The 15584-nt window shown below is 31.6% G+C and overlaps 1 protein-coding gene across 1 annotated transcript in view; it reads left to right on the forward strand.

The window, feature by feature from the left end:
- The window catches only part of KYNU (kynureninase), a 138139-nt gene that overhangs the window by 89721 nt on the left and 32834 nt on the right, over positions 1-15584 (forward strand). The window contains exon 10 of the mRNA XM_051985816.1: positions 1069-1142. Coding sequence (XP_051841776.1) covers positions 1069-1142 — 74 coding nt within the window. The remainder of the gene's footprint in view (positions 1-1068; positions 1143-15584) is intronic.

Raw genomic sequence — 15584 nt, forward strand, 5'->3', positions numbered from 1 at the left:
CTTCTATATGAAAATGAAAGGCTCTCCTTTTAGGAAATTTATTTCTAATTGAGTAGATGGAATCTAAAAATTGAGGCTAAACAAAACCTTGAGATAAAGTTCAAATGATTCTGAGCCAGGCTTCTCAGGTGAGATTCACTATAAATGCTACACTTAAAATATGTTCTACTAATTTCTGATCATGTCTTCCAAATAATCCTATTCACAAAGTTATGTTACCATATCTCCTTCATTACTTGATGTCATATGTAACCTTTCTCTGTTACTATGCTGGTATGGACAATTAGGTATGGAATATGGCATTTCATTTTATTCCCAGTGTTTGAACTCTAAGACTAATTTATAAGACTTCAGGATGTGGTTAAGTGATATAGATAATCTAGACAAACTGAATATTTTTATTCCATTTAACTTAACTATACACTTATACATTTGAGCTTAAAAAGAATTACTTTTGTCTCATATTATTCAAGTAATTTAAAACAATGCCAAAGAACTTTTAGATCAGGAATAATTTCTGAGGAATACCTCTCAAGATGATGATTCACTGAGACAACTTCCTGGGTCTAATCTTATAATCAATTTAGTACTAACTTAATATTAGTTCTGTCCAGACTATTTTCCATTTATTGTCAAGTATATCAGATGAGATAAAAATGAATTGCTAAAGCCTTGCTCAATTACATCAATCAGTTTTTCCTCCATTTACCAGGCCTACTATTCTGGTACATGTAGAGATTTGATTATGTTGGCAGGAGAACTTGCTCTTTGCAAAACTAACCATGTTTAATTAATCTCTAATGCTCTGTTTTCTTAGTTTTTGCCAAAGTTAAATTTTTTTATATTCTTTCTCAAATATATTTGTTCATATTTTAATCATTTGTCATTTACCAATTTACATTCATATTTGAACAGTAGGTTTTGTCCTCTCATGGTAGCTAAATAGAAAAACAACAACAATAATAACTAATATGGGTATAAATTTTGGTTCCTGAAATATTTCAAATTTTAATTTTATCACATAGATTTTAAAGACATAGTATATATAAATAAAATTTCTCTATCCAGTATTTAAATTCAGGAGCAGGAGCCCTTGCTGGTGCCTTCATTCATGAAAAGCATGCACATACGATGAAACCAGCGTAAGTATGTTTATTGTTATACAAATTTAAATGTTTTCTCCAAAGTGTTCTGTAAAAGTATATAAAATAGTTATTCAAAAATTTGTGAAATTTAAGTTTCTTATTCAAATGAAAATTTGAATAATTTATAATTATGTTAGTTTTATTAACAATTACAGATGGTCTCTTTGGAACACCGATTCTTAAATGTTTTCTCCTAGTGATCCCTTTTCAGCCAAGAGATTTTTAATGTGACCCCAGATATATAAGAATATAAAATAGCTATACAAATCAAGCATTTACTGTTAATAAGTCATAATTTCACAACCCCCACATTCAGTTATGTGATCCAATATAAATGTGTGACCCGCAGCTAAAAACCTTTGCTCTAGAGAATAGTTGACTAAATAAGAATTTTAATCATAAAGGGAGATAGCATTAATATTTTTAAAGTAACTACACTAAGGTACAAAAGATAATTGAATGTAAAGATACCATTTTAAATATTCTTTTTAAAACTATACTTTAAAAAAAATTTAACTAGTCTCACATTCATGCACAAATCAAAAGAAACTTCAGTGCTATGTCTAATAGCTTTTTAAATGTGGCATGTTTTTATTAAAATTATACCTACTTTTAAAGTTGAAGATAAGTGAAGATCCACTATAGGAATATTGCCTGTTCTCAAATATTTTATAATCCGTGAAAAACTGGAATAGTTGAATGACAGATTGACTGTGTAAAAATGCAACACTTTTCTGTTTTATATCACCATTCTCATTTTTCAGGGACACCAGGAATGTGAATTTAATATCACAAAAAATGTGCACTTTTTCTTGTTGTCTGGAAAACTTATTGATACATTTTTATTTTTATTTTTATCTAGTACCCAAACTAAACCATATCCTGGAAAGAGGAGGGAAAATACAGCAATTATGCTAGAGTATAAGTGATGACGAGACTGTCTAGACTCTTGATAGATAATATAATAATGTTTGATTAGTTTCTCTGAAGCTTCTCAGCCATTGGCAAAGTGGTATAATCTTTATAAAAATTACATCCTTTTTTGATTTGAATCAGTAATTTAGTTAAGAGAATGTCAGAGTATCTGCAATGTGGTGCATATAAACTCTCCAAATTTTAACATAATTTTCTGAAGTTCAATTGAACCTTCATATATTTTTTAAAGACTTGTTAGTTTTGTTGTTTTAGTTATTAAAATACATTGAAAGGTGATGATTTTCATTTGTGATCTCTATAAAGACTGCTGTTTTCCTCATCCCCTAATCTCCTTGAGATGATCAAAGGGAACTATAATCTATATCTATCTATCGATGTGTGTGTGTTTGTGTGTGTATATATATGTTTGTGTACACACATGTACATATATAATCTTTATAAAATAAAAACATGACCTGCTACTCATTCAGGGAAACTTGCTTCTAACATTTTTAAGAGAATAATTTTGACATATCTTAAATGTTCTCAAACATAATTTCTTATCTTCCTTTTATCCCTTCAATCACATGTTTTTGTTCTCTATATTATGTTTTTTTTTATATTTACTCACTTCACTGGTTTTTAGTGATTTGTGTATTCCCTTTACTGGCAGAGATCTCAATTGTTTTCTAACTTAGTACATGGTCTTTGAGAAATGGCATGGCTTACAAATTTATCATCTTGAGGTCAACTTGGTGTTGAGATTCTCTAAATTTAACTAGGCAGGTCCTCAGGCCTCAGGGATATAGTCTATTAATAAGCCCTGCCCAAAAACCTTCCACTTTGGTAGAATCTGCCAGAGGTTGAATTTACCCTGCATAGCCTTCTAGAAAATCAAGCTTATCTCTCTGCCATGAAAAAACACTAAAATAGTTCTTTAAAAAAGGTTCATGTTATCTATAATCTAAAATAATAAGCCTTTATTGTCTAAGGTAATAAAACGATGTTGTAAATACACAGAAATATAGCCATTAGGGTGTTACTATAGAACCAAATTCTTTTAAAAAATTGCTGACCCAGAATTAGACTTAGGGCCTGGAAAAGCATATCCTATGGTATGTGTCTCTTGTTCCCCTCCCAAAAATTACTCTGGCTTGCACCCTGAAAACAGCACTTTTCCTTTAAGGGTCTTCAAAGATTTGCTTGAGTTGTAATTTCCCCAGGAAGAAATACACATGTATTTAATCGGGGAAAATTGTCAGCTTTCAGTGATTACTAATTTTGTGATTATAACTTACCTATCCTCAATTTTTTCAAAAATAAAAAGGGGGCAGCTGGGTAACACAGTGGATAGAGCACCAGCCCTGAAGTCAGGAGGACCTGAGTTCAAATTTGACCTCACTTAACACTTCCTAGCTATTAGATCCTGGGCAAGTCACTTAACCCCAATTGCCTAAACAAAACAAAAAACAAAAAACAAACAAACAAACAAAAAGAATACAAAGGGGATAAATAATATTTTACCTATATAATTCACAAAATTTGTTTGATGTAAAAATGATTATGATATAATGAATGAGCTTTGAAAAAAATTAGAAGTTCTTCATAAATGTAAAAAATAGAATTTTCTCCTTGTAAGATTGATGACGTGGAAAAGCTTTGTACTCTAAGGCTAAGTCCTTCTGTCTAGGCATTAATGCACATAGCCTTTTGGTTGTCTTTTTGAGAATCTGAGTTAGCAAAATGCACAGTACATTTTTCTCCTTGGATTTCTTCACCATTTCCCTGTCCAATACTCATTTTACTTCATTAAAAAAAAAACCTCTTGGAGTGTTATGAGAAAGGTGGGCTATTCTGACTTTACTTATTTTGTTATCTGGATGAGAATCTGTGCATAGTAGGCATTTACTTTTGAATAGAACCTATAAGATGAGGATAATTATTCTTGTATTACCTATTTAGCCAGGTTATTGTGAGGAAATATGGAAACTTCAAAAAGCTATTTTAATGTGTGATTATTATAATGTATATTTCTAAATGTATGCAGCCTCTGGCCTTAGATGCCTAAAATTGTTTACATTAGCATCATCATCATATATATCAACAACACAATACCACATTAACTATTTAATGCATCCTGAGTGTTCTTACCTATGTTAACAACAGGGTAACTTGTATAATGGAAACTTAATGCTTTTGATTTTTAGTCCCAACTAATTAGTAGAGATGAGAATAATAACGAAGAATCTAGCTCTTTACCTTCTATAATGAACAAGATAAAATTTGCTATGGAGGCCTGATAATATTGTGTACCATGTACTAATCCATATGTAAAAATTACTACTATCTAAAAATTATGAAAATGTTACTATTGTAACACTTGGGTACACATTTAGGGTGAAACCTTTTGCTTTGAATCAATGCCTTGGTATTTGAGAACAGACAGACAGGCAAATGAACCATCAATATCATCTAGTAAATGATACAATTTTAATGCTCTAATTATATGGAGCTTCTGAGTCAAATTCCACATGTTAACTGACTGGTCAATAAGACTAATTGTGTTAAAGCCAAGGATACAAAAGACAAATTACATAATCTTTGCCCTCAAGAAATTATAGTCTAGTGAAGAGATATGAAAAATTTATAAAAATTATTTATACAATAATAAAAATAAATTTATACAAAAATAATAATGATAATGTGCATAGGAGAATTCAGATGTAGCCTGGAATATTTAAATAAAGAACAATCACTTCCAACTAGGGGAACTGAGAGAATCTTCATTGAGCAGATATACTTCAGCAAGGTTATAAAGGATATAAAAATGTAAATATGTAGAAATAAAAGAAGAATTATGCACAGGTGATACAATGTTTAAAGATTCATAGATTCAAGATCCAAGAGCAAAAAATACTCCAGTTTGATTAGAGTACTAGAAAAAAGTACTAGAAAATGAAGCTCTAAATGCTATGTTGCCTAAATTATTATATGAAGTTGTCATATGACTTCTTTATTTCAATTTTCTCCCCTTGCAATCCAGCTTCGGATCCATTTAGTTAGCTTCTGAAAGACAGACCCCACAATTCCCCACAATGAGATCCACTGTTTCCTCTAGTATCAAATATAAAGTCCTTTGTTTGACTTTTAAAGCCCTTCATAATGTGGCCCCTTCCTACCTTTTCTGTCTGCTCTCACTTTATTCCATTGTACATACTCTATAATCTACTTACAACAGCCTACTTATAGTTCTTGAATATGACCTCCATCTCTCATTACTGTGCTTTGCACAGGTTGTCTTCTACCACTAAAATGCTGTACACTGGTTTCTTTAGCTTCCTTTAAAACTTGGCTAACAGCCTACCTTCCGCAAAAAGCTTGTCCCTCAAGGTGCTTATGTTTCCCTTTCAGATTATGTTCAATCTGCTTTGTATATCTCTCCTATATACCTATCTACCAGTTGTCTCCCACACTATAATGTATGCCTTGAAAGCACAGTGTTTTTGCATTTCTTTATATCCCCACTGCTTACATAGCACAATGCCTGGCACAAACTAAGTGGTTGTTGACAGAATATTACAGTTGGATGAGCAGCCTATTAAGTTATCATTACATTCATCTTGCACAGTAATTGAAGATGAACAACAAGCTGGGTTTAGAATTAAATGGGAACAGCCTGGATTGCACTAGGAAGTCATGCAGTACTTTTAGTGATCCCAAATTGTTCTCTGATGCAAAAAAACTTTGGGCAATATTAATATGATTAATATTATGATTAATAATTTGACTGCATCTTTAAATGGTTGAAAGTCACAGAACACTATGATCTCAAAAGAGTCAGGTTTAGGTGAGCCAATGAGCAACAGAAAATTTCACAAAAACTATGCATAAGCTGTAACATATTATCAATTATAGCTTTTATGTGAAAAGTGGTATCAGAAATATATGATTACAAAAACTAGGGACTGGTCATAGGTTGAGAGCAAGGATAATACATAGGCAGTATTAAAATTTATCTGAACTATGAAGGAAACTGAGGACAAAATTACCAAGCCATATATGATTTAATTTGCAAAGCCAGCATTTGCATACCAAATCAGGCCATCCAACTCCTCAGAAGTCAAAGACCCAATATATAAAAAATCAGACAAATTAGAGAAACTTGTTTTGAACATAATTCAATTCAATGGACAAGGCAGGCCACCTGACTAATGGAAATCCAAAGGAGGCAAAAGGCAGTCTCTGTCCTTACATTTTAGGAAGGTTACTTTGGTAATGTTCGGAAGAACGGATGTAAAAGGGAGAAAGAGATAAGAGCAGTCTAATAATAATTCAGCATGAAGGTGATGAGAAAACCTGATCAAGGAAAAGATAGATGGAAAGTTAGCTACTCTGCAAGAAGGACTGGGAAATTTGGCAAGTGGTGAGAAGGGATATATAAGAATAACTCCAGGTTTTCAAGTCTTATAACATAACAAAAATTTGATATTTAAAAAGAAGGATGGATTTTTGAAATGAAGAGTTGTTTGAAACATGACTTTTATTTGTGGGAAAGCGATGTGTCAGTATACAGCTGGTATTTTGAAATGTGGAATCTCTCAGAGGAAAGATTGTCTAGATTAGAGATATGAATTTAGGATTGATCTGCATAGAAGTGAAAAATCAAAGACATATGAAAGATTGTAGCAGTGAAGTGAACCAAGGAGAGAAATTGGATGGAAGGGAAACAAGTAAAGAAAGTAAATGGTAGAGAAGTAGACAAATTACTAGGCTATTGTATAATATAATTGGAAAAACATTGGTGATCTTAGAGAACAATTTCAGTAGAGTTATGGAGGGTAATACCAGTTTGCTAGAAGTTGAAGAGTGAGGTGGTAATATAAGCATTGTAACAAAAAGTCCAAGACTACTTAAAAAAGTAATTTTAGCAGGGAAGAATAGTAGTAAAATAGGATGATAGCTTTAAGGAATAGGAGATTTTTAGAGAAGAATTTTTAGGCGAGGCTAGGCGGATCTTATTTGTTGGCAGACAGAAAGGAGACAATAAAGAGGGAAATGTTAAAATACATGAAAGAGAAATAAACAGTTAAGGTGATATTGGAGATGTGGAGCAAAGTCTTTCCATTGTCAAAATCTAAGAATAGGAGTTTTTAAAGAATGGCAGGATTATTAAAGGCAGTGTGATGGTGTGGCGTCTGACTGCTGAACTTAGAATCAAGAAGGTCTAAATTCATAACTTACCTTAAGCGTTTAATAGCTGTATGATCCTGAGTAAATCATATAACTCTCAGAATAGTTTAATCATTTACCTACTAGAATAGTATATTGGATAGATTACTGAGCCCTTAACTTAAACACTAGTTTGACTAAGTCACTACATTGCCCTTCACCTTAGTTTCTTCATTTGTAAACTGGAAAGGGTTGAAAGAAATGATCTTGAAAGTCCCTTCTTGCTCTAAATCTCTGAAATACAAATGATACTATGATAACATACATTCCTATGGCTCTCAAAAGTTTGCAAAATTTCCCTCCCAAAAAAACTTTATGGATCAGGTAATGCAAGTTAAACATACTTTGTAGTAATAGCTAATTGATATAACACAGAATTGGCAGGGGATCTATCTAGTTTGGAGACCAGGAGATTTAGGATCAAGCTTATAACTTGACTAAATGGTCATTGTCTTGAATGCTGCTGTGCCTTTTTCCATCTATAAAATATACTTCTTGATTAGCTTCTAAAACTACTTTTAAGGCCTTGCAATTTCCTATAGTGAGAATGACTTATTTGGGACCTGAAGAATCATATGGTTTGCTCACCCATCCATTTAACAACTTTCAATCCTAAGCTTCTGCATTCACTTGTGTTGTAGAATTAAACATATAGTTGAATTACAATGGAAGAAGACAAACAAGATTTTTTAAATTAGAAATTGATAGAAATAGATCATTGTAATATAATAAATTATAATATGAATTATATATAAAACCTAAGAAATGCAAGGTATCTTATTTTTCTACTATAAATATGGAAAAAGACCATACCTTACACAGAGCCTATTTTCTTGCTTAATTACAATATATTCATTAGTATACATGTTCTCTTCTCCCCAGCTACATATTAAGTTGCTCTTGGTCAGTTATATTTCTTATCTTTGCATTCCTACTGTTTGGTGTATAATTGAAAATTTAAAAAAAAAAAACTTTGTTGAATTGTTGTTAAAAGTAGGATAAAGCCCAGAAAAACAAATTTTGAATTATGATTATTATTTTTAATTTCAAGACTATATCTCTTTGTGGTAATGCTTTATATTTTTTATGGAACCACCTACCAGTAAGGAGGATGATCTGACTAATTATTATATACTATATACACTATATACTATATATTATTTCTTGAAGAAATTTTAACTTTGAAAACAAATTTAGTTACATTATTAAATATAGGGACGATTTGCTTAGGGGCCAGGAGCAGCATTGAAAAACAATCAGTAATTGGAAAATGTCTTTTATTTTGGGGACATTGCTCCAATAAAACATCTGTGAATCTTATAGAAATCTTGGTGACCTCATTGACAATGGAATTAAAACTATTAATGAATTCCCCAACCCCAGGTAAGAATAAAGCTATTGAAAGGAGTTAAAATTTGATATATTTTTGTATCATGCTTTATTAGAACAAAAACAACAAATACCTAGAATATTAATTTTTAGTTTAAACTCTGTCCATTTTATTTCCATTTTAAAAACTCCAGGTAAAAAAGTAAACTGCAAGTAATAGTGTATTTGAATAATGATGACCAAAAAAATTAGAAAGTAAAATGCTTATTTTAAAACTTTATTGATTCAATGAAGAGTTAAGAGTCATGTCAAGGAGTACAGTAAACACTAACTCCTATTTAAAACCTTTTTAGTTTGAGTGATTATCGTTTCTTTAATTAATCATAATTATGGAATGTTTATTATGACTTCAAGGTCAACTAGTGGGTCATATAGTGGAAAATATACTTTACTTCCATTTCTCTTCTCTTTTGTCTCCTAGTCCTTTCAGACATCCCAAAAGTCAATGAGAATAAAGAAAATTTGTCTCTGTCAAAGTATTCAATTTTATACCTTATTTAAATGCAGAACAATTTGCTGCATGCTGGATAATCAAATAGAGTGGAATTTAACTGCTACCGAAGTTGCAGGGTTTTTTTGGTTGTTGTTATTTATTTATTTTTTGCCATAGCTAAATTCTCATCTCATTTGAAACAAGGCTGACACCTAGTGGCCTAACTAGTTATTTCAAACAAATAATTCCCAAATAGCTTTTTATTATTTGCTAAACTTTGAATAGAATTTTAGTGTTGAGATCCATTGCATCTATCTTTTTTAAACTAAATCTAGTCAAGGTTTGTCAATTAAAGTTAAATACAAGTTTAATTTCATTATTTGTTTTTTTATCCCCCTTTTTCCTGCCAGTGTTTTAATAATAAATATGAAATACCAATACTCTGAAAATACTTTTAGAATATATATATATACAGGCTCTTGGTAAAAGAAAATTATAGGAATTATTTTATATTTTTGTGGAATTTCTATGTGTTTTACTTTGGTTTAGTTACGTTCATTAAAGTTTTCAGATAATTTTTCCTAATCTTACCGTTTTTTTTTTTTTTTTTCCTGCTGTATAGTTGGGTAATGTTATTCTTTTTATTATTTGAAACCTAGAACTTACTTGTGTAAGTACTACTATTATTAACTAGGGTTATTGTGAACATGGTACTTTATAAACTTTGATGTTCTCTATAAATGTGAGTTATTAATATTAGAATACTAACAATTTTTTTCTTTTGGTATCAGATTTTTTTATTTTCTCTCACAAAAAAAAGAAATTTGTCAACTCGTTTATATTGTACACATTATTTGTTAAAAGGGAGAGGAAGTGTGTGTGTGTGTGTGTGTGTGTGTGTGCGCGCGTGCACAATGTGCTATTAGTTGTGGCTTCATTAAGTTTTATCTCATCTCCACTTCCTAATTTTCAGGGGAAAGTCTAAAAATACACAATGCTAAAATTATTGTTATATGTATTATAATATTTAAATTAGCCTCCTTATTTTTATCATTCACCCCTCACTAGATAACATTTATCAGAAAAAAATTTATTGAGTACTTTACTTTGTAAGGTTATGTCAAATTACTATTAGTTTCATTAAGAAAGTAATACTGAACTGCCAATGTACTTCAGTCAGAGAGACAATAAATATTTATTAAGCACCTGCTATGTGCTAGGTTCTATATTAAGCACTTGGTATACAAAAAAAGGCAGAAGACAGTCCCTACTCTCTGGAAACTCACAATCTAAAGAAAGAAACAGCTCATAAAAAGATTCAGAAAATGTAAGTGGAAAATTGAAGAGAAAAAAGTATCAGTATAGAAATACAATGAAGTTCTGCAGATAAATGGAAAATTATGAATTATTCACCCACACCCCTCCACATTTTTATTTGTAATTATAGATTTTTTAAAACATATTTTATTTTATAAAATTAAATTAAAAAAAAAAGACAAGGGTTAGAACAAGAAAAAAAACATATTTTATTTTAATATACATTTCTTTATGAATCATGTTATGAAAAAAAGTCAGAACAAAAGGGAAAAACCATTGATGAAAAAAAGAAACATAAAAAAGAAATGAACATAGCATGTGTTGATTTACATTTAATCTCCAAAGTTCTTTTTCTGGATGCAGATGGCATTTTCTGTCTAAAGTTTACTGGGATTGTCTTGGATCCCTGATCCAGTGAGAAAGAAACAAGCCTTTCATAGTTTATCATCACACAATTTTGCTATTATTATGTACAGTGTATTTCTGGTTCTGCTTGTTTGACTCAGCATCAGTCCATGTAAATCTTGCCAGACCTTTTAAAAATCAGAATGATAATATTCCATTACCTTCATATACCAAAATTTATCCAGCCATTGCCAAATTGATGGGCATTTACCCATTTCCATTTCATTGCCACACACAAAACAGCTGATACGAACATTTTTGCACATGTGGGTCCTTTTCCTCTTTTATGATTTCTTTAGGATATAGACACACCATGAGGTCAAAAGGTATGACGGTTTTGTAGCCCTTTGGACTTCCCCAGAAGAGTTGGATCATTTCACAACTCTACTAACAACGCATTAGTGTCCTAGTTTTCCCACATCCTCCAACATTTATCATAATCTTTTCCTGTAATTTTAGCCAATCTGAGAGGTATGTACTTAGAGTTGTTTTAATTTGCCTTTCTCTAATCAAAAGTGATTTACAGCATTTTTTCATATGATTATAGATAGCTTTATGTCTGTTCATATCCCTTGATCATTTATCAATTGGGGAATGACTTATGTTGTTACAAATTTGACAAATTTCTTTATATATTTTAGAAATGAGTCCTTATCAGAAACACTGGCTGTAAATCTCCCTCCTCCTCCCCCCCAGCTTTGTACTTCCCTTTTAATCTTGTTTCTTTTGGTTTCATTTGTGCTAAATCTTTTTAATTTAATATAATCAAAGTTGTCTATTTTGCCTTTCATAATTTTCTCTAGTTCATCTTTGGTCATAAATTCCTCTTTTCTCCAAGGATCTGATAAGTAAATTATCCCTTGCTCTCCTAATTTGCTCATGGTAACATCTTTTGTGCCCAAATCATGTATCTATTTTGACCTTATTTTGGTATGGTCTATGCCAAGTTTCTGACACATTATTTTCCAGTTTTCCCAGCAATTTTTGTGAAATAGTGAGTTCTGATCTCAGAAGCTGGAATTTGGAGTTGTTTTTTTTTTTTTTTTTGATTATTGTGACACATATATGTCCACAGCCCTCCTTAAATATAGGATATGGGAGGAGCTCTCTCATGTCTATCCTCTATTCTTTCAAGTTAGAATGAGGTCCAGTGATAAGCATATACTTTATCTCTCAGTCTAAGGTTTTATTCAGTTATCTAATTTGATCATCAACTTTAATTTAAATAACCCAAAATTTCTAAATATATGTCATGTTTGCACAGTGTAGATGAAAGAAATAATAAAATGTATTCTTTAAAAAAAACTCCAGAAAGTATTAATTACATGCTTAATTTATTCAAAATATTTCCTGAGATCTAAATATGTACATAACATTATGACAGATATAGTAGCTAATAAAAATAAATTTTATTTTCCCTCTTTAAATTGCTTTCTACTTATATTATAGATCATAGGTCTAGAGTTGGAAGAAATCTCAGAGGCCATAGAATTCAATCCTCTCATTTTAGAGATGAAAAAAAATGAGATCCAGAGTGATTGAGTGACTCCTTTAAAGTCACACAGGTAGTAAACATGTCTAAGATAAGATTTGAATCCAGGTCCTTTCCACTTCATGATGTTGAATATATATATACTCCCCCCATATGTATATATATATGTATGTATAATTTATTTACTTATGTAGTAATCACACCCCCTAATCTGCTCCACCAAAAGAGCAAATATAGCTCCTTAAGGGCAAAAATGATTTCCTTCTTTTTGTTTGCGTATTCATAGGAATGATCATAGCAACTTGCACAGAATAGATGCTTGTGTATCTTATATTTTGTTTTGTAAAAAATAAAACAAAACAAAATACTGAATAGGATTGATTTTTTTGAGAAGGCTACAAGTGGTTTGTCTCACTCTGAAGATATAACTTATGCAAATGAAAAATTCACTGATAAGAGAAGACAGTATATCATAAATGTCAGTTGATTGATGCATATGTTGGGAATAGAACTTTCTTAATAAGTGCTTCTTGAAATCCCCTAAAAGGTCAGGAGAATGTTCATTGTGGGTTCAGGAAGAGGTTCTAGTCATGATGTTATATTTAGACAGAGGGTAGTATTTGGATAAGGAGAAAGGAAGGGAATAGGGCTTTCCAAGTAGGAGGAACATTATTTAAAATTTAATAATTTGTTCACTAAGAAAGAATTAGCAGAAGAGACCAGCATATATTAAGGTAATACTCTTTACCAACTATTTTAATCTTCCAGGTAACTCTGAAATCCTCCTTTATATTTCCTTTACATTGGTGACAATGAATTACATTTGTAGCAACACATTTCACTTCATTTTGTATGTCAAAGTAATATGTACATTTTGGCTATTGTTCAAAATTGCTGACCCAGTATTTATTCCAAGAAGCTTCTTGCCAATAAACCATGTGAGCAAATTAGGGGTCAGGTCCATTAAGCTACATTAAGCATCTTTTACCCAAACTGTTATGCAAAGATGTAATTTGACCTTTTCCTAGATCATCTGAATTTCCTTCTCTTTCAGCACCATTTTAAGAATAATAGTTTGTAAGAACTAAATGTGATTAAGTGATTTTCTTAGATGTGGCTTCCCCCCAAAGCTTTGTTCACTTAAATCAGCTGTCAAGTATGTGGGATTCTACATAAGTGGCTGCAAACTGCTATGAATTTTCACTAACCAGCATAAAAAATAAATATGTGTGAAATTAATGATAGTGGAAGAACTTTAAATTACATGAAGGGAAGCTTTATTATTATTATCATAAGAATATGAGAATCTGAGATATTTTTATGTTGTTAGAAATATTTTTCAAAAGATTTTTAACTGTCTGGGATGGTTTTCATGAACCCCAAAATGGAAGCAGAAGATATGTGATATAAAAATTATGAATTATTAAAATATCTTCTATTGTTATCCTTATTTATATTGTCCAACAGTTTCATATATGCTGAATGACTTAATAATTTTTTTTTACTTGTTAGCCAGCCAACATCCATTCAAGAGCTTTTTTAAAGTCTGAGACATGAAAAGAAGAACATCTAGGTTCCCCTTGATAAGTTGTTAGAATTTCTGAGTGGCCTGGAGTGAGGGATGAGGGTGGGACTTATGGATAATTTTGAATAGGGTGTTAGCCTCTAAAATTATCTCACAGCTCCTCCATATTCATAGAGTCTTGATTGAAGGACACAGATGGAAAGTACTTTTTAAAGCACGTTGATTGTCAGTGAGTTTTATTAAGGGTCTCTTTTGTTCTAACAAGAAGGGGAAGAGTGCTAGCCCACTGTCAGTTTGCATGATTGATACAAAAATACTGGGCAATGGTGAATTTTGGAATAACCATCATTCCTTCAGGACTTTTGTTATAGGAGAAGGAAGAAAAAAGAAAGGAAGGAAGGAAGGAAGGGAAGGAAACAAAGAAGGGAAGGGAAGGGAAGGTAGGGAAGGGGAGGGGAGAAAAAGGAAGGGGAGGGAAGAGGAGGGGAGGGAAAGAAAAGGAAAGAAAGAGAAGGGAAGGGAAGAGAAAGGAAGAAAAAAGAAAGAAAAAAAGGAAGGATGGAAGAAGGAACAAAATAACAAAAGAAAGAAAGGAAGGAAGGAGGAAAGAAAGGAAGCAAGAGAGAAAGGAAAAAGTAAAAGGACGAAGAAAGAAAGAAGGAAGGAAGAAGAAAGAAAAAAGGAAGGAAGAAAAAAGAGAAAAGAAAAGGAGGAAAGAAAGGGAGGGAAGGAGGGAAGGATGAAGGAAGCAAGAAAGGAATGATGGAAGGAAGAAAGGGAATGCACAGCAGTTAAGGAAGCCTAATAAAGGTTTGAAATGAATATCAAAGAAACTTCAATAGATCATCATTTTTAGTTTATATTATTCTTCATATTTTGCCTATATAACCCCTCAAAAGTGCATTTTCCTAGGAGAAAAACGACCACAAATATGCCCTTCTCCTAATATACTCTGGAAAATACCTAAATCTAAGAATTATTTTGTTGCATAGCAGAGTGTATCTTTGCATTTAGCTTTTCCAGTGAGAGAAACAATCATTTTGAGGTTTATGTATACCAGTTTTTGTCTGGTATCCATGAAAATTACTCATTGTTAAAAAAAAAAAGATAAATATGAGTTTTAACATTGGGAGAATACTCCTGCTTTAAGAAGTTACTTAAGTTTTCAAACCTTAAACATTAATTACAAAAGAGATCACTTTAATTGAGAATTCTCAGAGATATTAGAGAAAAGAATACAATACAACTTTTCCTGGGTACTCCATAAATTTCTATTATTGATATGGCCTGTGTGCTTAGAGTAAAATTAACATTGATGAAATGTTGTTTATCAGCTGCTGACCAACCCTATCTCTTAGAATAATTTTATTCCTTGGATTCCCAAACATACAGATGGCACGATAAGTGGACTTATTACACATTTCAACTTGGCTTGAGCTTAAGTATAACTCTCATCTTTTCTATCAAACTACTCATTTTATGTTCCTAATCATTACCAACATCATCCTTATCTTTCTGGTCGCAGCTTTACAACACTGAAGTCATTTTTCACTCCTCCTTTTCTGTTATTTCTGATTCTCCTTTTTCACACCCCTCCCTGAATCCCACACACAGTTATCAAAGTTTTCTTCAACTTTCTCATTTTCTGAAATTTTATTCCTAAATTGGAGTGTTGTTTCATGGTCAGGCTTTGTATCCTGTTGTCTTTTGGTAGGGTGATTGGCTCTGCTTGTT

This window comes from Antechinus flavipes, chromosome 3, assembly GCF_016432865.1.
Source record: "Antechinus flavipes isolate AdamAnt ecotype Samford, QLD, Australia chromosome 3, AdamAnt_v2, whole genome shotgun sequence".
In the NCBI taxonomy this organism is placed as follows: Eukaryota; Metazoa; Chordata; class Mammalia; order Dasyuromorphia; family Dasyuridae; genus Antechinus; species Antechinus flavipes.